The sequence below is a fragment of the Podarcis muralis genome, chromosome 4, assembly GCF_964188315.1.
Source record: "Podarcis muralis chromosome 4, rPodMur119.hap1.1, whole genome shotgun sequence".
In the NCBI taxonomy this organism is placed as follows: Eukaryota; Metazoa; Chordata; class Lepidosauria; order Squamata; family Lacertidae; genus Podarcis; species Podarcis muralis.
The window spans coordinates 76,232,415-76,249,071 of NC_135658.1; the positions used below are offsets into that span (position 1 = coordinate 76,232,415).

General features: G+C 42.9%; 1 protein-coding gene across 2 annotated transcripts; it reads right to left on the minus strand.

Moving 5' to 3' along the window:
• Positions 1–60: 60 nt before the first annotated feature.
• Positions 61–11,580, minus strand: SLC67A2 (solute carrier family 67 member 2). Of its 2 annotated transcripts, none has more exons than XM_028727949.2 (6): positions 11,154–11,580; positions 9,774–9,857; positions 6,640–6,683; positions 5,286–5,415; positions 3,884–4,093; positions 61–3,032 (listed from the first exon to the last, which is right to left on the minus strand). In XM_028727949.2, the coding sequence occupies exons 1-6, from the start codon at positions 11,563–11,565 to the stop codon at positions 2,242–2,244; spliced, it is 1,671 nt and encodes a 556-aa protein (XP_028583782.2). In that variant the 5' UTR covers positions 11,566–11,580; the 3' UTR covers positions 61–2,241. The 2 variants fall into 2 exon arrangements, with proteins under 2 accessions (XP_028583782.2, XP_028583784.2); XM_028727951.2 differs by having other exon boundaries at positions 9,770–9,857; positions 11,154–11,501.
• Positions 11,581–16,657: the final 5,077 nt, after the last annotated feature.

Consider the following 16,657-nt stretch of genomic DNA (forward strand, 5'->3'; position numbering starts at 1 on the left):
CTTTACCTTTACCTTAATGAGCAAATAGACAACAATAACTGAAGACAAGCAGAAAAAGTGGACATTCTTTTCCCTTTTATTTCCAGTTACCAACATTGTTATGCAATTCCAAGAGCTCTTAACTTTGAAGAGAACAATGCAAAGCCATTGTAAACTGCCTTCAAACATAGTACAATGCATCCCTGAGGGACTCTTTTTACAGATGTTATTTGTCCCAAATGCTCCATAGATATGAAAAATGATTCCTAAATATTTATTCTGCTACATCATGTAAGTAGTTGTTTTCTGAGCTCGCAGTTTCAAAAGAAACTTTGCAGACCAGTTTTGAACTGTGAACAGGTAAATGTTCATATGCACATTTCCCTAGGAATGAGCCTCTTCCCGGACAGCACTAAAGCAAGCAAAGGTTCCTAAGAACAGAATGCATTTACACTTGGGCAGAGGTACTTAACCAGCTCCCGACTCACCACCTCTTTGCTCTGATCCCCATCTCACCACAGCTACTCTCACATGCTTTGAAATTCTAGCCTTAAATTTTATGACAAATGCAACTGGACTTTCATTTGGAGGGTGTGGAGAGTAAAAGCGGAAGAGGTGCAACCTGGAGTGCAGAAGCAGCAGGCAAGGAAAATGTTCAACATCATCCCTCGCCAACCGGCTTTTCAGGATGGTGAGGCCATCAAGGTTCATTTCCTTGCTTTTGCGTGCAATATGTAGTTAGGCCCTAAATAAATACGCTAAGAATTGCAGCCATGGTACAAATGACAGTTCTATCTTGCCTGTTTTGTAAATGTAACACATTTGTTTTTCTTATCTGTTTTATTAAATGCTAAAAGATGCCTACACAACTTGTGATCCACTGGATCGAGTGCAGCCTACCAAGCGTTCTTGTTTTTGCTGCCTCCCTCAGACTGCAGTCTACAGTATGCATTAATCTTAGTGGGACCAAGTTGTCCAAGCCTGTGCCAATGCCATTTTAACTAAAAAGCAGGTCATTATATTTCAGCTGGAGTTGATTGGACAATTGTTTCTATTTCAAGCAGCTGATCAAAGAAGGATCAATACAAAACAGGGACATCCCTATTTATATATTTTTGAAGCAAGTTCCATCTACTTGTTTTCAAAAAGGCATACCATTAAGTTTATGGTTTGTGGCTCTTGAGGTTTGAGGTTACATATAATACAGATCCCAGCTTCAATGCTCTCATGTTACATCACATTATTACACTTGGTACGAAACCAATGCTCCTGACAAACGAATGATCTCTCCTGACCAGGTAATTCCTCCAAGCCCCCAAACCCAACAACAAAATTGCCGCCAAACAAGTTATAACTCACAAGCTGCCTTTAAGGATGTCTGCTGCAGAGAGCAGCCTTTCCCCATTTCTGTACTATTTCAAGTATAAAGGACTTGCATTCCTTGAAACACAACACTTCAGTAAGCCATAATAAAAAGGAAACGACTTGCTTAGGATGTCCTGTAGCAAAGGAGGAGGTAGGAAACTCCTTGAAAACCCCCAATATGGACTCTTCCTGCTTTTGAGTCTTTGCTGCGGCTTTGTAAACCCCACAGCTGATGACCCTGAGTGGTAGTATTCTTCCCAAGTCGAAAGCACATTCATCATTAAGGTCCCCTTCCCCAGTAAGTGTTCAGTGTTAGCACTGTTCCAAACCAAGATGGCACAACTAGTAGAACACCACCTTTAATAAATTACAAATTCATTCCCTCTGCAAGCATATACAAGGACCACAGCCCTGCAGAAAGTCCAAACCTTTCCCTGCATCTTCTGGCAACAATGTGTGAGGCTTGAAGGAAGTCTGCCCCACATTTTGAGATCTAACTGGACCACCGCAGAAACGGATAACACCTCTTCCATTCTCCTTTTTTCTTTTGGAATGACACCAGATACCTGGAGTCAGGTTCTAGCCCTATTGTCATACTTGTTTAAAAAAAAACATACACCAGGATTTTAATCACAATTTAAAATTATTTGAATAGATGTAGTGTTCAGCAACTTTCCCTTTGCACTACAACCAGCAAGATTTCTTATTACCTGTGTGAATTAACGCCCCTCAAATTTACCTGTCAAGTTTACTGGTCAGGATGAAAGATAAGGGAACTGTTCTTTCCTTGACGCTATAGTGTTTCGGTATAAAGCATCCCAACAACAGTCCTCCTGAACCCTTAACATTTTCATTTCTCTCAGTTGTGTTGCTTTTTAAAGTAGCAGCACTAACAGCTTATCTCATTTTAACTCTGGGGCCCCGGATGATTGTGTATCGTGATTTGTTGAGGACCATGATGAGGACAGCTATAAATCCCAACAGGCCCCCGAGAATGGGGGGCCCACAAGGGCTGAACTCCTGGGCGATTCCTGACAGAAGAGGGGAAAGTATGCGCCCCACGGCCGAGACCGACTGACCGACACCTATGAGCATACCGCTGGCGTGGTCCCCCCCCAAAGTCAGCTCCAGATCAGTAATGCAAGTACGTCCGATGGTGGTCGAAAATGCCAAAAAGGTGGAGGACAGGACCACTGCCCATACGTTCTTCGAGAGAGAATAGATCATCGTGAGCACGCAGGTGAAGATGGTGGACCGCAGTAAGATGGCGTAGGTGTTGTGCTTATATAGTCTTGTAATTGGTCCGAGCAGAAAGCCGGCAGCCACTCCAAGTGCGCTGCTGTAGCTTATGAGGTAACCGGTGAATTTAGGTTTGATCCCAAACCTCTCTTCAAGTGCCAAGACAAAATTGCTATGGTAAAGCATGACTGCGATCGACATCAGTAGCCGTACCAGGAAGACGTCCCGCAGATCGGAACGGGTAATGCTGCGAATCCTCTTCAACACAGAGACAACCTGAGCCCAAGAGGTCTGGGGGGGTGTACTGTTCCTTGTGGCTTCGCGGGATAGAGGGTCCTTCGGCAAGCTGAGCTTTGCCACTGGTAAGGGACTGCCTTTTACTGGGTTAATAATGCTCCAGTCGTTACCATGCCTTTTCTTTTCGAGCCATAGCAGAATCCAGAAAAGACCTGCAAAGGAAATTGAGACACCTTTACAAATCGAGGCTGTGCTGCCCGTTTTCTGGAAATAACCTAGTAACCATCGAAATGTATTACACAGGCCCGACGTAAGATGGAGCCAAACTTTGGGGGCAAAGCAGAGAAACTGTTGTGGCAACATATGCATGCCACAACCAAGCGCACACTGCTACCTTTTATATTGGAAATAAATATATAAAATGTCCAGGAGCACCTTGTTGTTGTTTAGTCGTTTAGTCGTGTCCGACTCTTCGTGACCCCATGGACCAGAGCACGCCAGGCACCTCTGTCCTCCACTACCTCCCGCAGTTTGGTCAAACTCATGCTGGTAACCTCGAAAACACTATCCAACCATCTCGTCCTCTGTCGCCCCCTTCTCCTTGTGCCCTCCATCTTTCCCAGCATCAGTGTCTTCTCCAGGGAGTCAGGAGCACCTTAGAGACCAACTAAGTTTGTTCTGGGTATAAGCTTTTGTGTGCATGCACACTTCTTCAGATTTTATACCCAGAACAAACTTAGTTGGTCTCTAAGGTGCTACTGGACAATTTTTTTATTTATTTCGACTGCGTCAGACCAACACGGCTACCTACCTGAATCTATTATATTGGCTACAACAGAATGCTGCCTATGGAGATCTGACAATTACTTGTAGGACAAATGGATGTCATCTGCCCAAAATGGCCCAGGGGCCAAATGGGGAAGGTCTGTGAGCAGTAGGTTCCCCATCCGTAATTGATGCAACTATTGCAGTTGGTCAATAAATATACAAAAGACTGATAACAGTAACAACATTTATATTGTAAAAGGAGGGGCATCAAGAGAAAAAATATCAAGCAACATACCAGCATTCAAGATGAAGATGGAAGCACAGATGAAAGCTGTGATATAAAAGCCACCCTCGAGCTCTGTAAGGTAGCCTCCAACAACAGGCCCCAGAATGAAACCAATACTGGCAGCAGCGTTGAAATGTCCTATTACTCGGAGGCGGTCCTTCTCAGAAACCAAGTCAGAGATGAGAACTTTGGAAACTGAGTGTGTGTGTTTGAAAATACCTAGAAACAAACGAGAAATGTGTTTAGAGAAGAAATTTACTTAGAGAAGTGCAGATCCCAAACTGTCAAACTCATGTCATAAAGGCAGCAGAGAAGCAAAGAAAAGTTGAAAATGCAATTAAATTTTCTTTTCAATTTCTAGCTTGGGCTAGTCGCACTTTTCTGAAGTCTCTCAGCCTCACTCACCTCATAGAGTGTTTGTTGTCGGGGAGGAAGGGAAAAGGAGACTGTTAGCCGCTTTGAGACTCCTTCGGGTAGTGATAAAGCAGAATATAAAATCCAAACTCCTCTTCTTCCTCCCCAGAAGTGACTAATTGTGTGCTCATTTTAAAGTTGGGCATTAGTGTTATGAGAAGAAAATCATACAGATACTTAAGATTATTTTTAAGATAAAATTAAAACAAATAGCTTTTATTGTGAAACTATAATATCAGCCTTAAAAATATTGCAATTCATGGTTTCTATCACATTTTTATTCTGCCTTTCCCTCAAATCCTCACAAAGGCCCTGAGAGCAAGGTTGTGTGTGACAGGTCCAAAATTAACTAACCAGCCTCCTGACTGAGTGAAGATTTGAACCTGGATCTCCCTGGTGCCCTTTACCCACTAGGATGTACTTTTTGCAACTGATTGCTGTTTCTGTTCTTGTTTAGAGATTTCCTATACCTTTAGCAAACAGCCGGCGGGAGATACTTTGCAATGTTGCTAGCTTTACTACAGGGCTGGAGGACAAGATGCTCCCACTTTGCTAACCAATGACGCCATAATGAAATTAAAAGGTTGCATTTTGGGAACTTTTGACTGTAGCAACCACCACCACCACCACCACCACCACCACAAATGTAAGCTACCCTAGTAAGGTTTCTTTTTAAAGGATAAAGATATCCTAAAAGAAAGAACATCCCTACACTGGCATCTTTATCAAGAATAATTCTATCACTCATAGCAAGAATGGGCATACCATGGCCCTCGTTTCAAATCTTAAGTCCCCTTAATTAAAATGGGAGAAATACAGCTTTCCCGCTGGGAAAAAATGGTATTAAAAGTGCTTAATTGGCTCTATTACATATAATGCATTTAACTCTTCAGAATTTGTGCTTCTCAGAAGTAAGAGGAATGAACTATGCTATGATTATCCACTACTGATTCAAAGATGAACTGAGCTCGGTACGAATAGCCAAGTAGCTACTTACCCACAAAAATCCGGGCAACAGCAAATAAAACCACATTGCTGGAGACACTAAGCATAAAATAACCCAATGCGCTGAAGATAATGCAGACAAGTAGGCAATAAGGTCTTCCCACCACATCACTCCAGGATCCCTGGATAATACAGAAGGAGCTTGTTCAAATCAACACAGCTGCCTACAGCGTCCGACATATTTCCATGGAATTATAAATAACATTAATTGAAGGGGTGGGGTTGTTGCTCAACCCTTTTCATTAATGCGTCCCGATAATAATTTCACTCTCTTAACATAGTGTGACAATAACAGTTAAGCTAAATAAAGCAGTTGATATTTTAGATAGATAGTGGCTCTGACTGGTACTGAACACGGGTATGGTTACAAACGTAAAAATGTGTTTTGTGATATCTGGTTTGAACAAACAATTTTTGCTTGGGTTGGTGTTGGAGCTATAGAAAAGGAGGGGGAGACATAAACATTTGGTTATAGGCTGGGATTAAGGGGGGGAGGAAGAACCTAAATGCCACCATTTAGTGACCCCATCCTGTAAAAGCTAAAGAACCGCATGGCATTTCCCTGACGTATTAGATAATTTTCTAGAACTGCAGTAACAACAATAAATAAGTAAAGTCCAGCTACAGAAAGGGCAGCTTCTTATTTTGAAGTACATGAGGAAATTTCAAAATTAATCTGAAGTAATGGTTTAATTACTCTGTTGTCTCCAAAAATAAAGGCAGCCCAAGAGGCTACCTATAATGCACAACAAATTGCTTTTGAAAATGAGGAGTTTCAAATACAGTTTGCCATATGGTGGTCATTTGTTGAACAACAATGGAAGCTCCCCTACGTCTTTTTAGCAGACAGGGGTCCACTGTCCCTCAGACCTTGTCAGGGTCCGGAATATATTTTGGAAAAAGAAAATGAACAAATTCCTATGCCCCACAAATAACCCAGAGATGCATTTAAAAGAAAAGGACACATTCTACTCATGTAAAAACACGCTGATTCTCGGACCGTCTGCAGGCCGGATTTAGAAGGCGATTCGGCCGGATCCGGCCCCCCAGCCTTAGTTTGCCTACCCATGGAGCTCTTAGATGCCAGCTCTGTCACTATTCATCCCACTCAAAAAGCACACTTTTAATTCGATCAGTTTTTATCACATCACTTCCACAGCATATGTATGTATTTTTGCACTAACCTTCTGGGACAGGCTCAGCTGAGAGATACTGACTTACTCACAGCAACCCAATAAGCTAAAGAGTTCAACAAGAAATTGAAGCTGGAATGCCTGTATTTAAATACAACATTCTATCTACTGCAACACAATATTCCAGACATTAAAAATGGTGACCAAACTTACCACTAAGGTACTGGAAATGAGCTGCAGAACGCCATATAAAGATCCTAAAAGTGAAGGAACAATTTTTAAAATCAGAGTAGAATTATAGTTTTGTAGACTTTCTTTTTTAAAGAAACCTTTATGTATGCAATTCTAACTTTTATTTATGCAATTTACCAGCTTTTATACACACATCATACGTTATGCACCACTTATCTCTTTTCCTAAGACCTCCCAATCCATCTCTCTGTGTCATTCTAGGGAAATCTGGATCTGAGGCGTATCCTGATATTTCACCCATTATCATCTAAAGTCTTCCTTTTTTATGTTATCTGCTGCTCATATGTTAACTTGTACTTGTAAGTTGAATTGCATATTGTACCCTCCAAGATAATCTCCAAAACACTTCCACTCTTCTCCTTAACTCATCCTTATTCCTTAGTTTCCTGGTCATGATTACTAGTTCTATGTATTCTATCAATTTGTTCCTTTGTGGGTATCTCTTCTCCCGCCCCCCATTTGCTTGCATATATGATTCTAGCTGGTGCGGCTGCGTACAAAAAGATATCGAGTGCCTTTTGAAGATTTTCAATGAAGGGGGAAAATATATCCTGACTTGTTCCAGCTGTAAACTTTGACTCACTGACATTTCCGGCTAGGTAGTTAAAATATTTTCTGCAATACTTGGGGTTTGATGCCAGACAAATCTGTGTGGGGTTGCCTTCCCACAAATTCGTGTGGGAAGCTTGAACCCACTGCTTGAGCCCAATGGAACTCTGCAGCCGTGGAACATTGAACCAATCAGGAACATTCTATGAACCAATGCCATTTTAACACACCTTTCCTAACATGGTGCCCATCAGATTTAGAGACAGCAACTCCCATTAACCCCGTCTAACATGGACAAGGGCCAGAGTTGATGAGAGTTGCAGTTCAACAACACCTGGAGGGCCACAACTTATCTGCTCTTGATTCAGACATGGTCAGCAGATGGCAGCTGATCTTAAGAGGCCATGACAGGATGCAGTTTGTACTGGGCAAGTGCAGTGCATAGTTACATATACCAAAGGCCAGAATTGTGCACAGCAAAACTTTCAGAAATAGCATGTTTCTGAATTGTACTAAAATAAACGCTTCCAGATATATTGTTTTCGTTTGAATTTGCAACAATTTGGAAAAAGGTCACTGAAGCGTATCACCTGCCTACTAGCACCAAGGAACTGCATGAAGGCATGGAATTCCACTAATGTGAGCAAATTGGTGGAGAAGGGATGGAGCAAACATAGCACAAAACCAAGCAATCACAAGAAAAAGGAAGTCCCCCTTCTCTATATGCAGCATACAAATCAGCAGGCTGCTGCAGGCTGGTAACTTTTGTAGGTTTATTTATGAGACAAGTTCAATTTGGATCAGAGTTCTCTTTGGTGGCAATACAATGGAACGGTATAGTAGACTGGAGGTTTTACAGTAAAGTAAAAACTCATTGGCATGTATTTGAACACAATAAAGGCAAACCACTGACATTCTTACTGCGTAATTAAGTGATGTGTTGAGTCCTTAGTTATAAACTCAGGGTTTGATTTGGGGGGTCTCCTGATGCTGACATGCATAAAGCAGTTTGGAATAAGTTCAATTTGACTTGCACATGGGAATATAAATAGTGTGAAAACAGTGGTGAGAAAGAAAAAAAGAAATCGTCTTCAATAAGTTAGAGCACAGGTACATCAGTGCAAATTACTGGAATAGGTTCAGGAGAAAAAGAAGCATTTCTTCACATAAAACAAACGAATTTCACTATCATAAGCTGTGGTGATGGCCATCAACTAAGCATACTCAAGCTGCGATGCTAAGGAAGGGGAGGCAAGCCCCAGAGATTGATTGCCTTAGACAAAGCTCTCATCAGGGCTCTTATCAGCAGAGTGGAAACAAAGGCAGAGGAGCACTTTTGCATTCTCCTGCGCTTTTTCTGGTTTGTTTGTTTTTTAAACCAACCAACCAAGCAAGCATTTCCCTCTCACTGGAAACTGTAGGAAATTCACAGTTTTCTAAATATCTCCCCAGTTTGGGAACATCCTGGGTTGCTAATATGGTTTGGATCCAGGCCAATTCCTGGTCTTGCCCAACATGGCCCCCAAACTGTTTCCAATTCGCCCCCCCCCCACCTGCCTACCAATGCCAGAGCTCTGGTGGTAGATGTTTCCACAAAAGGGAGGATCCAAGACTGGCTCTGAAGTTACGAGATGGAGCTCTGAGATATTATATGACTCCTGGCATGTTCTCTGTAGGATTCTTCCTAACAGATTTAATATCTAAACAGCAGTTGTAGTGGATTTCCCCCCTATGGTATAATTAAGCCCAGCTTCTTCCTGCCTTATTAGTAACGTAATGCAAAATGTAAATGACAACTTGTTTAGTCATTAGACTTTCTGTTTCCTTTATGATAATCACAAAGGGTGATATCCAACTATGTAATGCTGGAGAAGACCCAGTGAAATAAAGGGACTTGCCCACGTGACTTTAGTGTGTGGGCAGCTGGTATGGGAGGGAAGGTATTCCTTCAAATACTTAGGTCCCAACCTATTTAGGGCTTTAAAAAGAAGCACCAGCACTTTAAATTGGGCCCAGAAGTCAATACACAGCCAGAGAAGTTCTGTAGTTGGCAAGATATGATGCAAATAATCAAAACTCTGGTCAGCACAACCTGCACTAAATGAAGTTTCAGAACCATTTTCATAGAGAACACAGTGTATAATGCTTTGCAGTACTTCAGGTGGGATGTAACAAGCGTATGGGTAACTATGGCCAGACTATCTCCGTCCAGAAGTCTCAGCTGGACACACCAACCCAAACTGCTGAAAGGCGCTCTGTGCTAAAGGCTTTCAAGTAAGTCAGTTGTTCAAGAGCCAGCCTTGTGATGTCACAGACAGACTTTCAAGAAAAGGCCCTCACAGCTGGCTGCTTAGCAGGGTATAGGGAAGTCTTTCATCTTCTATCTCGAGGTCCATTAACTAACTTGAATGACAACTTGCACATTTTTATACCGGAGGCTTCTGAGTGAGACCCTGCTGCTTCGGACTGGCTGGTTTCCACAGCCTTTCGCTGAAAAGGAACACTTCCTCCAATTGCTTAAAAGGTTTGATGACGTGCTCACCTACCACTCCTGCAACTGTTGGGCTTGCTCCTATAGACTTGATGTGAAGGCTTAATAAGGGGACAATCATGCTGACACCAAAGAAATCCTGGAAACAGACAACACAGATTTTCAGCAACTTAAGCATATATATACCCAGGCCAGTTATGCACTGTGATGTACAGTTATGTATTGTCACTGTAATTTCACAGCAACTTTTGCACAACACAGAAACCTATTATGTTGTGGTAATCACTTGCTTTTGCTTCACGTTCTATTGTTGCATCCCAAGGAAAGGACCTGTCCCGGTAATATAAAACAAATATGACTACACTTGCTTATAAAACTCCCATTTAAGGAATACTTCTGGACTATGGGGGTGGGGAGGGTGTGCGAATTATGTGGCATGCTTGCTGAATGTAGTGTGTACACCTAATGGTGTACGCCATTAGGATTTTAGGCCTGAAGGAACTCTTCAAGACAGCATTGTGCATCATTTCACTTACAGATGTGATAAACTAGCCCTACTGCATCTGAGGGCAGGGGGCTGTCCTGCTCATTCTGCAGTGGCATGGTCCTGGACATGTGACCCCCAAATCATCCCTGGTGGTACCACTGTACCATTTGATTAATTTTCAATTACAATCCAATAATAGTCTCGTTATAACAACACCACATTATAATACAATTACTAATACCAATTATTCAAATACCGAATTACATAACTTAGGTGCCCCCCTACCCTTCATGCTAGATTTGATGGTTTGGTGACTTTTCTTTATTCCTGTGTTCCAAACGGCTGTGTACATTTGGTGCTTATGGCCATAGCTGTCAACCTTCCCTTTTTTTGCGGGAAATTCCCTTATTCCAGCGCCCTTTCCCACTGCTATCCCAGATTGTTAGATATCCCATAAACTGTCCCCGGGACAGGTGAGGCTGCTGATCCCTTATTTTCAAATCTGAAAGTTGACAGCTATGCTTATGGCATGTGCGCATGCACACGAAAGCTCATACCAATAACAAACTTAGTTGGTCTCTAAGGTGCTACTTGAAGGAATTTTATTTTTTATTTTGTTCCTAAAACGTTGTCATTCCTAGCCAGCAGGGCCAGTGGTCAGGGACGATGCGGGAAACTAGTCCAAAAGCAGGCGGGAGACCCAAGTTTGGGGAAGAAAATACTGTTTTTTTAGTGGCAGGCTTTATAGCTGGCGAGGAGCCAGCGGTGCAGTACGCGCGCGCGCCTCTGAACATGTGCAGAGTGCATTCTCCTCGGGAGGCACGAGTTCAAGAGGGGTGTTTTTTTTTTGAGAGAGAGGTCTCTCCTCTCTCCCCGACCCCCTCAGGGGCTTCGCCTGCCGGCCCCGGGGTCTCCCTCGGCCTCCTTGCCCGCCGAGGCCCAGCTCACCAGGAAGCCCACGGCGTAGAGGCAGAGGACGAAGCGGCTGGGCCAGGCGACCCCTCCGTCGCCGCGCAAGGACGACGTCGACGGCACCGAGGGCAACCGCAGCGGCGTCGCCGCCACTACCACCTCCTCTTCGGCCGACTCCGCCTCCGTCTCGGCCCCCCGCGCGTCGAAGGGGCCGCCCAGCAGCGCCGGCGGCACCCGGCCCCTGCCGCGCCTCCCATTCGCCATGCGAGGGCGGAGGAGCCGCGGCGACCAGGAAACGGGGAGACACAACCGGCGCAGCGGCCGGGAGAACAGCGGGGAGGCTCCGCCGGGGAGCGGCAGCCGCTCCGCCCCGCCCCCGGAAGGCGGGGCCTAAGAGAGGTTCCGCGCCTGCGCAGCGCCGGCTCGGCGTTCTGAGGGGAATCGTCATTCGCTTGTGAGGAGAGGGAAGGAGAGGATGGGCGGGGCATATAGGCTCGTCAGGGTTTTTTGCCGAACTTGGGTCGCATAACTTCCCATCAATCCCGACTACAGGTCCTGCTAGCTAAAGGGACGATGGGAGTTGTAGTCCGGTGTTGCCTCAAACTTGGAGCTGCCGTCGTCGTCGGCTTACAACTCCCATCGTCCCTGACCTGGTCGCTAGGGATGATGGGAGTTGTAGTCTCTGGAGAACCCACGCTGGGCTAAATAAGCTTCATTTCAGCAAGAGGTTGGACTCGGTGACTCTCGTCATCCTTTCCAGCGCTAAAGTTCTGTGACAGAAATACTTTCCCCTTCACCCTTTTGTAAAATAAAAATAAAAAAAACCTCTCTCACAGCTTTGTGACATTTCGGCTGGATGACCTAATAAAGTTGGCTTTGGAGTGTTTTGGCAAATCCATTATCCTGATTTTTGATTAAAGAAAAAGGGCGTATTTATCCTCATGGATTATATATCAAACTGCAAGATTTTTAGTGGGGGCAATTAGAATAAGATCTATTATTTGATTGTGGATGTAAAACCCCAAAATGTATATTCTGTAGTTAAGTTTTTACGTCTGTATTCAGTACATTTTTTTTTATAATTGCTGATGCAAATAAAGATTCTTAGGATTCTGATTCAAACTGTAATCAAATAAGAACCTCTTGTTCTTCTGGATGGTAATAGAAATGTGTTAAGGAATGTGGGTGGTGTGCATAGGTGTACCACCAGTCTTAAGGATGAAGCAAATGTGGCTTAAGTTTCCTAGTCGGTTTGAAGCTTGTTTGGCTCATCATTCTTATATTGCCCTATCTTTGCTGAACAGCAACACACAGTCATAGTTCTCTTTCTAGGCATGACCTCTTGACATTACTGGTTCCTTTTCTGAAGCTTGACTCTGTCACGAGCTCACTGTATACATTTTTTTTAGAAAGCACATTTAAAGTGCCCACACAGAGCTACAGTTCTCAGCACCCTTAACAAATCCCAGTTCCCAGGATTCTTTGGGTGTGTGTGGACTGGCTTTAAATGCATGGTGTTTAGGCAGCCTGGGCAATTGCAATCTAAGGATCAATCTGGGCCAGTACCGGCTTTATGTACAGTGGTACCTCAGGTTACATATGCTTCAGGTTACATACGCTTCAGGTTACATACTCCGCAAACCCAGAAATAGTGCTTCAGGTTAAGAACTTTGCTTCAGGATGAGAACAGAAATCGGGCTCCAGCAGCGCGGCAGCAGCAGGAGGCCCCATTAGCTAAAGTGGTGCTTCAGGTTAAGAACAGTTTCAGGTTAAGAATGGACTTCCGGAACAAATTAAGTACTTAACCCGAGGTACCACTGTATAAGCTAAACAAGCTATAGCTCAGGGCCCCACTCTCTTGGGGCCCCCAAAAAAATTAAAGGAAAAAAACCCTGGATGTACATTTCCAAAATATTAGATTAAAAAACAAATAAAATAAAACCTACATATGCAACAGTGTTTTGTGTTGTGTAGGCTCCTATTTGTTATGTGCAAATGGCTTTAGATGCCTATTAGATCCATAAATTACCATATAGGATATATTCAACACAAAAAAACAGTGACAATTTGTTGTTGACAAAGGACAGCTGGACATATAAAGGGCCCCATTACCTTCAGTAGCTTAGGTCCTCATCAAACCTAAATCAGGTCCTGACTGGATGCCGAGCAAAGCGGTATTGTGAACATATCCTCAGTCTGGATCCAATTTATGATGTTCAGTTGAGCTTTCTTCAACATAAGCCTGCATATAGGATTGCAACGGAGAGACAGGCACAATATGCCAGATCGAACCCCAGGAAACGCAAAGTGTGTGTATGGTTAACCAAACATATATTTGGCCCAGTAACTTCTCCATTAAGAAAAAAAATCTGAATCTTAAAAGATTTTATCTTTTTCAGGGGAGCGAATAATTGTTTCCATAATGCTGGAGGCCATGGCTGTAAAGGCTACGATTTATTTCTTACAACGAAACATCAGGGCTTAATTTTAGTGTAAGAGATGCCACTGCGAGATTTCCCACAAAGATTCATGAGGTGGGCAGTGTTTATTTTGTTAGTTTCATAAGCAAAACGTATGAAACAGCGACCTCTGAAAGTGAATTGCACAGCTTTCGAAGAATGGAATTCTATTTTATTTTTTTAATAAATATTTTATTAAGTTTTCTTTCAGATATTCAAAAGTTTACAGAATAAAAAGTAGAAAGTAAAAGTAAGAAAAAGAAAGTATACATAAATTCCAACTTTCCAAAATACTTTGACAATTCCAATTGGACTTCCCCACATCTTCCGAATTCTGCGTTCCTTGCAATTGTAACATCAGCAATTTGTTACCTTATTTCATGTCTTACTGTATCTTTCAAATACTATGTTTCCACATTTAAAATACTGTATCTCAGTTATTTGTACCCTATAAATAAACATAGTATGGTTACTTCATGTTGTCTGCCTCATCTTTCTTATAGCTTAATTTCCAATTCACCTATTCAAGTTGCTGAAGCAAAAATTTCCAAATCGTACACATTCTTAACATTCATACAACTTATGATGTTTTTGCAAATAGTCCTTAAATTTTTTCCAGTCCTCCTCCATTATTTCTTCTCCCAAATCACGGATTCTGCCAGTCATTTCAGCCAGTTCCATGTAGTCCATCAACTGCGTCTGCCATTCTTCCAGCGTGGGTAAATCTGGTGTCTTCCAGTGCTTTGCGATGAGAATTCTTGCTGCTGTAGTAGCATACATAAACAAAGTTCTATCCTTCTTTAACACTTTCTGGTCCACCATGCCCAGGAGGAAGGCCTCTGGTTTCTTGGGAAAGGTATACCTAAATACCTTTTTTAGCTCATTATGTATCATTTCCCAGAAGGCCTTCACTTTTGGGCAGGTCCACCAGAGGTGAAAGAATGTCCCTTCAGCCTCCTTACATTTCCAGCATTTATTGTCAGACAAATGGTATATCTTAGCAAGCTTGACTGGGGTCATGTACCACCGGTATATCATTTTCATAATGTTTTCCTTCAAGGCATTAACATGCCGTGAATTTCATTCCGGTGTTCCATAACCTTTCCCAGTCCTCAAACATAATGTTATGCCCAATGTCCTGCGCCCACTTTATCATGGCAGATCGAAGAATGGAATTCTAAAGTTTACAAAATGGCAGGACGTGGGCGCTAGGTAGAGAGTAACTGTGGTGGACATTGTAGGAAAGTCATAGGAAGTTGTTTTGCCCCCCCCCCCCAAGTTTATTGCAATTGTACATTCAGTTTCCTAAAAGTTCTAAACTTTCACAAGGGAGATAAAAACATTGCCATCACTTCCACTGATTCAGGGATACTGAATATGCCTGAAATTCTCTTATTTAGATGTTCAATATATATATATGTATTTATTTGTAACAAAGCAGTTAACACATGTGAGCCTTAGAGAGGTTTAATTCTGAGGCATAGTTTTGACGTAAAATAGAAAAAGGATTCTGAAATGTGGCTAAAAAACTGTATGCCTTTGTCCTTTATATTAGGGGTCAACTATCATGGTGTCAACTGTCATGGACGCGGGTGGCGCTGTGGGTAAAAGCCTCAGCGCCTAGGGCTTGCCGATCGAAAGGTCGGCGGTTCGAATCCCCGCGGCGGGGTGCGCTCCCGTTGTTCGGTCCCAGCGCCTGCCAACCTAGCAGTTCGAAAGCACTCCCGGGTGCAAGTAGATAAATAGTGACCGCTTACTGGCGGGAAGGTAAACGGCGTTTCCGTGTGCGGCTCTGGCTCGCCAGAGCAGCGATGTCACGCTGGCCACGTGACCCGGAAGTGTCTCCGGACAGTGCTGGCCCCCGGCCTCTTGAGTGAGATGGGCGCACAACCCTAGAGTCTGTCAAGACTGGCCCGTACGGGCAGGGGTACCTTTACCTTTACCTTTTATCATGGTGCTCAGAAACCTTTGCATCCACAAAGGTCTTCAGGGTCCCCCTCTCCACTGTTTTCCTTCTGAAATTTGGCCTGAAGGAAGCACAGCATTGCCACCAATGGAATAGCTTGTCAGGCATGCATGTTTGCCAATGACTGCTTCTCCTTTTTTTTTTGCAAATGTGCCAAGTCTACTGGTGCTGGTTCTGCTGCTATGAAGTAGTCTTTAGCTATGGGTTTTGGATCAAGGCATAAAATTTCCTTTTTTTGGGGGGTGGGAGGGTGGGTGGAGCAAGAGGTTGCTATAGATTGTCACTTTTAAAAAAATTATTCATTTATTGAACATAATTATTGCAAAAGATAAGCAAAATATTGCAAATACATACATACATACCGAAATACATACATACATATTTCAGATAAGCACACATATATATAAAAAGAACAAATGAGGAAAAAAGAAAGGAAAAAAGAAAAAATACAAAAAAGAAAAAGAAAAGTTGGAAGAATTTCTTCCAAATTTATTCTACAAATATCTCAATATGAAAATATTAATAAAATTTCATTGATTGACTTCCATCGCTTACACTGCACTTCCTATATACATTTTTTAAGCAAGATTGTATCTGTTATTCCGTATTTTTCCCATACAATCTCACACAAATATTCTAATCAATAAGTTTTCTAAATCTATTCTAAATTGTCACTTTTAACGCGTCAAGAAAGCTTTGTAACAACGCCTGATATTTGTGTGGGTGTGCTCGTCGATCAATGAGGCCCAAGCTTTCGGTGTAGCATGTATGTTCCTGGGTCTCGGCTTGGCTCTGTGCTTTTGTGTGCTTGTCTGCGATGGAGGCTGAGCCAATTCCTTGCCTGCTTATGGGAGGTAGATACATTGATTACATGGCGTACATGCTTGCTGGAGTTGAAACTCAAACCTGTGCCGAGTAACAAGGGCACGCAGTAACTTCATCCCTCTTCCAGGTCTGTTGATGCACCAAGTGCCACAATATTTCCAGTCAATACCCAGCTAAGGGAAGGTCAGCTATTTTGGGCTGGCCACTCCTAGCGAAGGGAAAGCCTGTCAAGTTCCTTCTTCCATGGAGTGTCCTAAAATAGAAGTCCTGTCTATTCGCTAGGCTGCACT

What these genes read in the sequence shown, in the direction of transcription:
- SLC67A2 (XM_028727949.2), bottom strand. Translation starts at nt 11,565, where the DNA reads ATGACGATTCCCCTCAGAACGCCGAGCCGGCGCTGCGCAGGCGCGGAA. An exon ending in TCTACGCCGTGGGCTTCCTG is followed by an intron (nt 9,858 to 11,153) that starts GTGAGCTGGGCC and finishes GTCTGTTTCCAG; the next exon opens with GATTTCTTTGGTGTCAGCAT. An exon ending in GCCCAACAGTTGCAGGAGTG is followed by an intron (nt 6,684 to 9,773) that starts GTAGGTGAGCAC and finishes CTTCACTTTTAG; the next exon opens with GATCTTTATATGGCGTTCTG.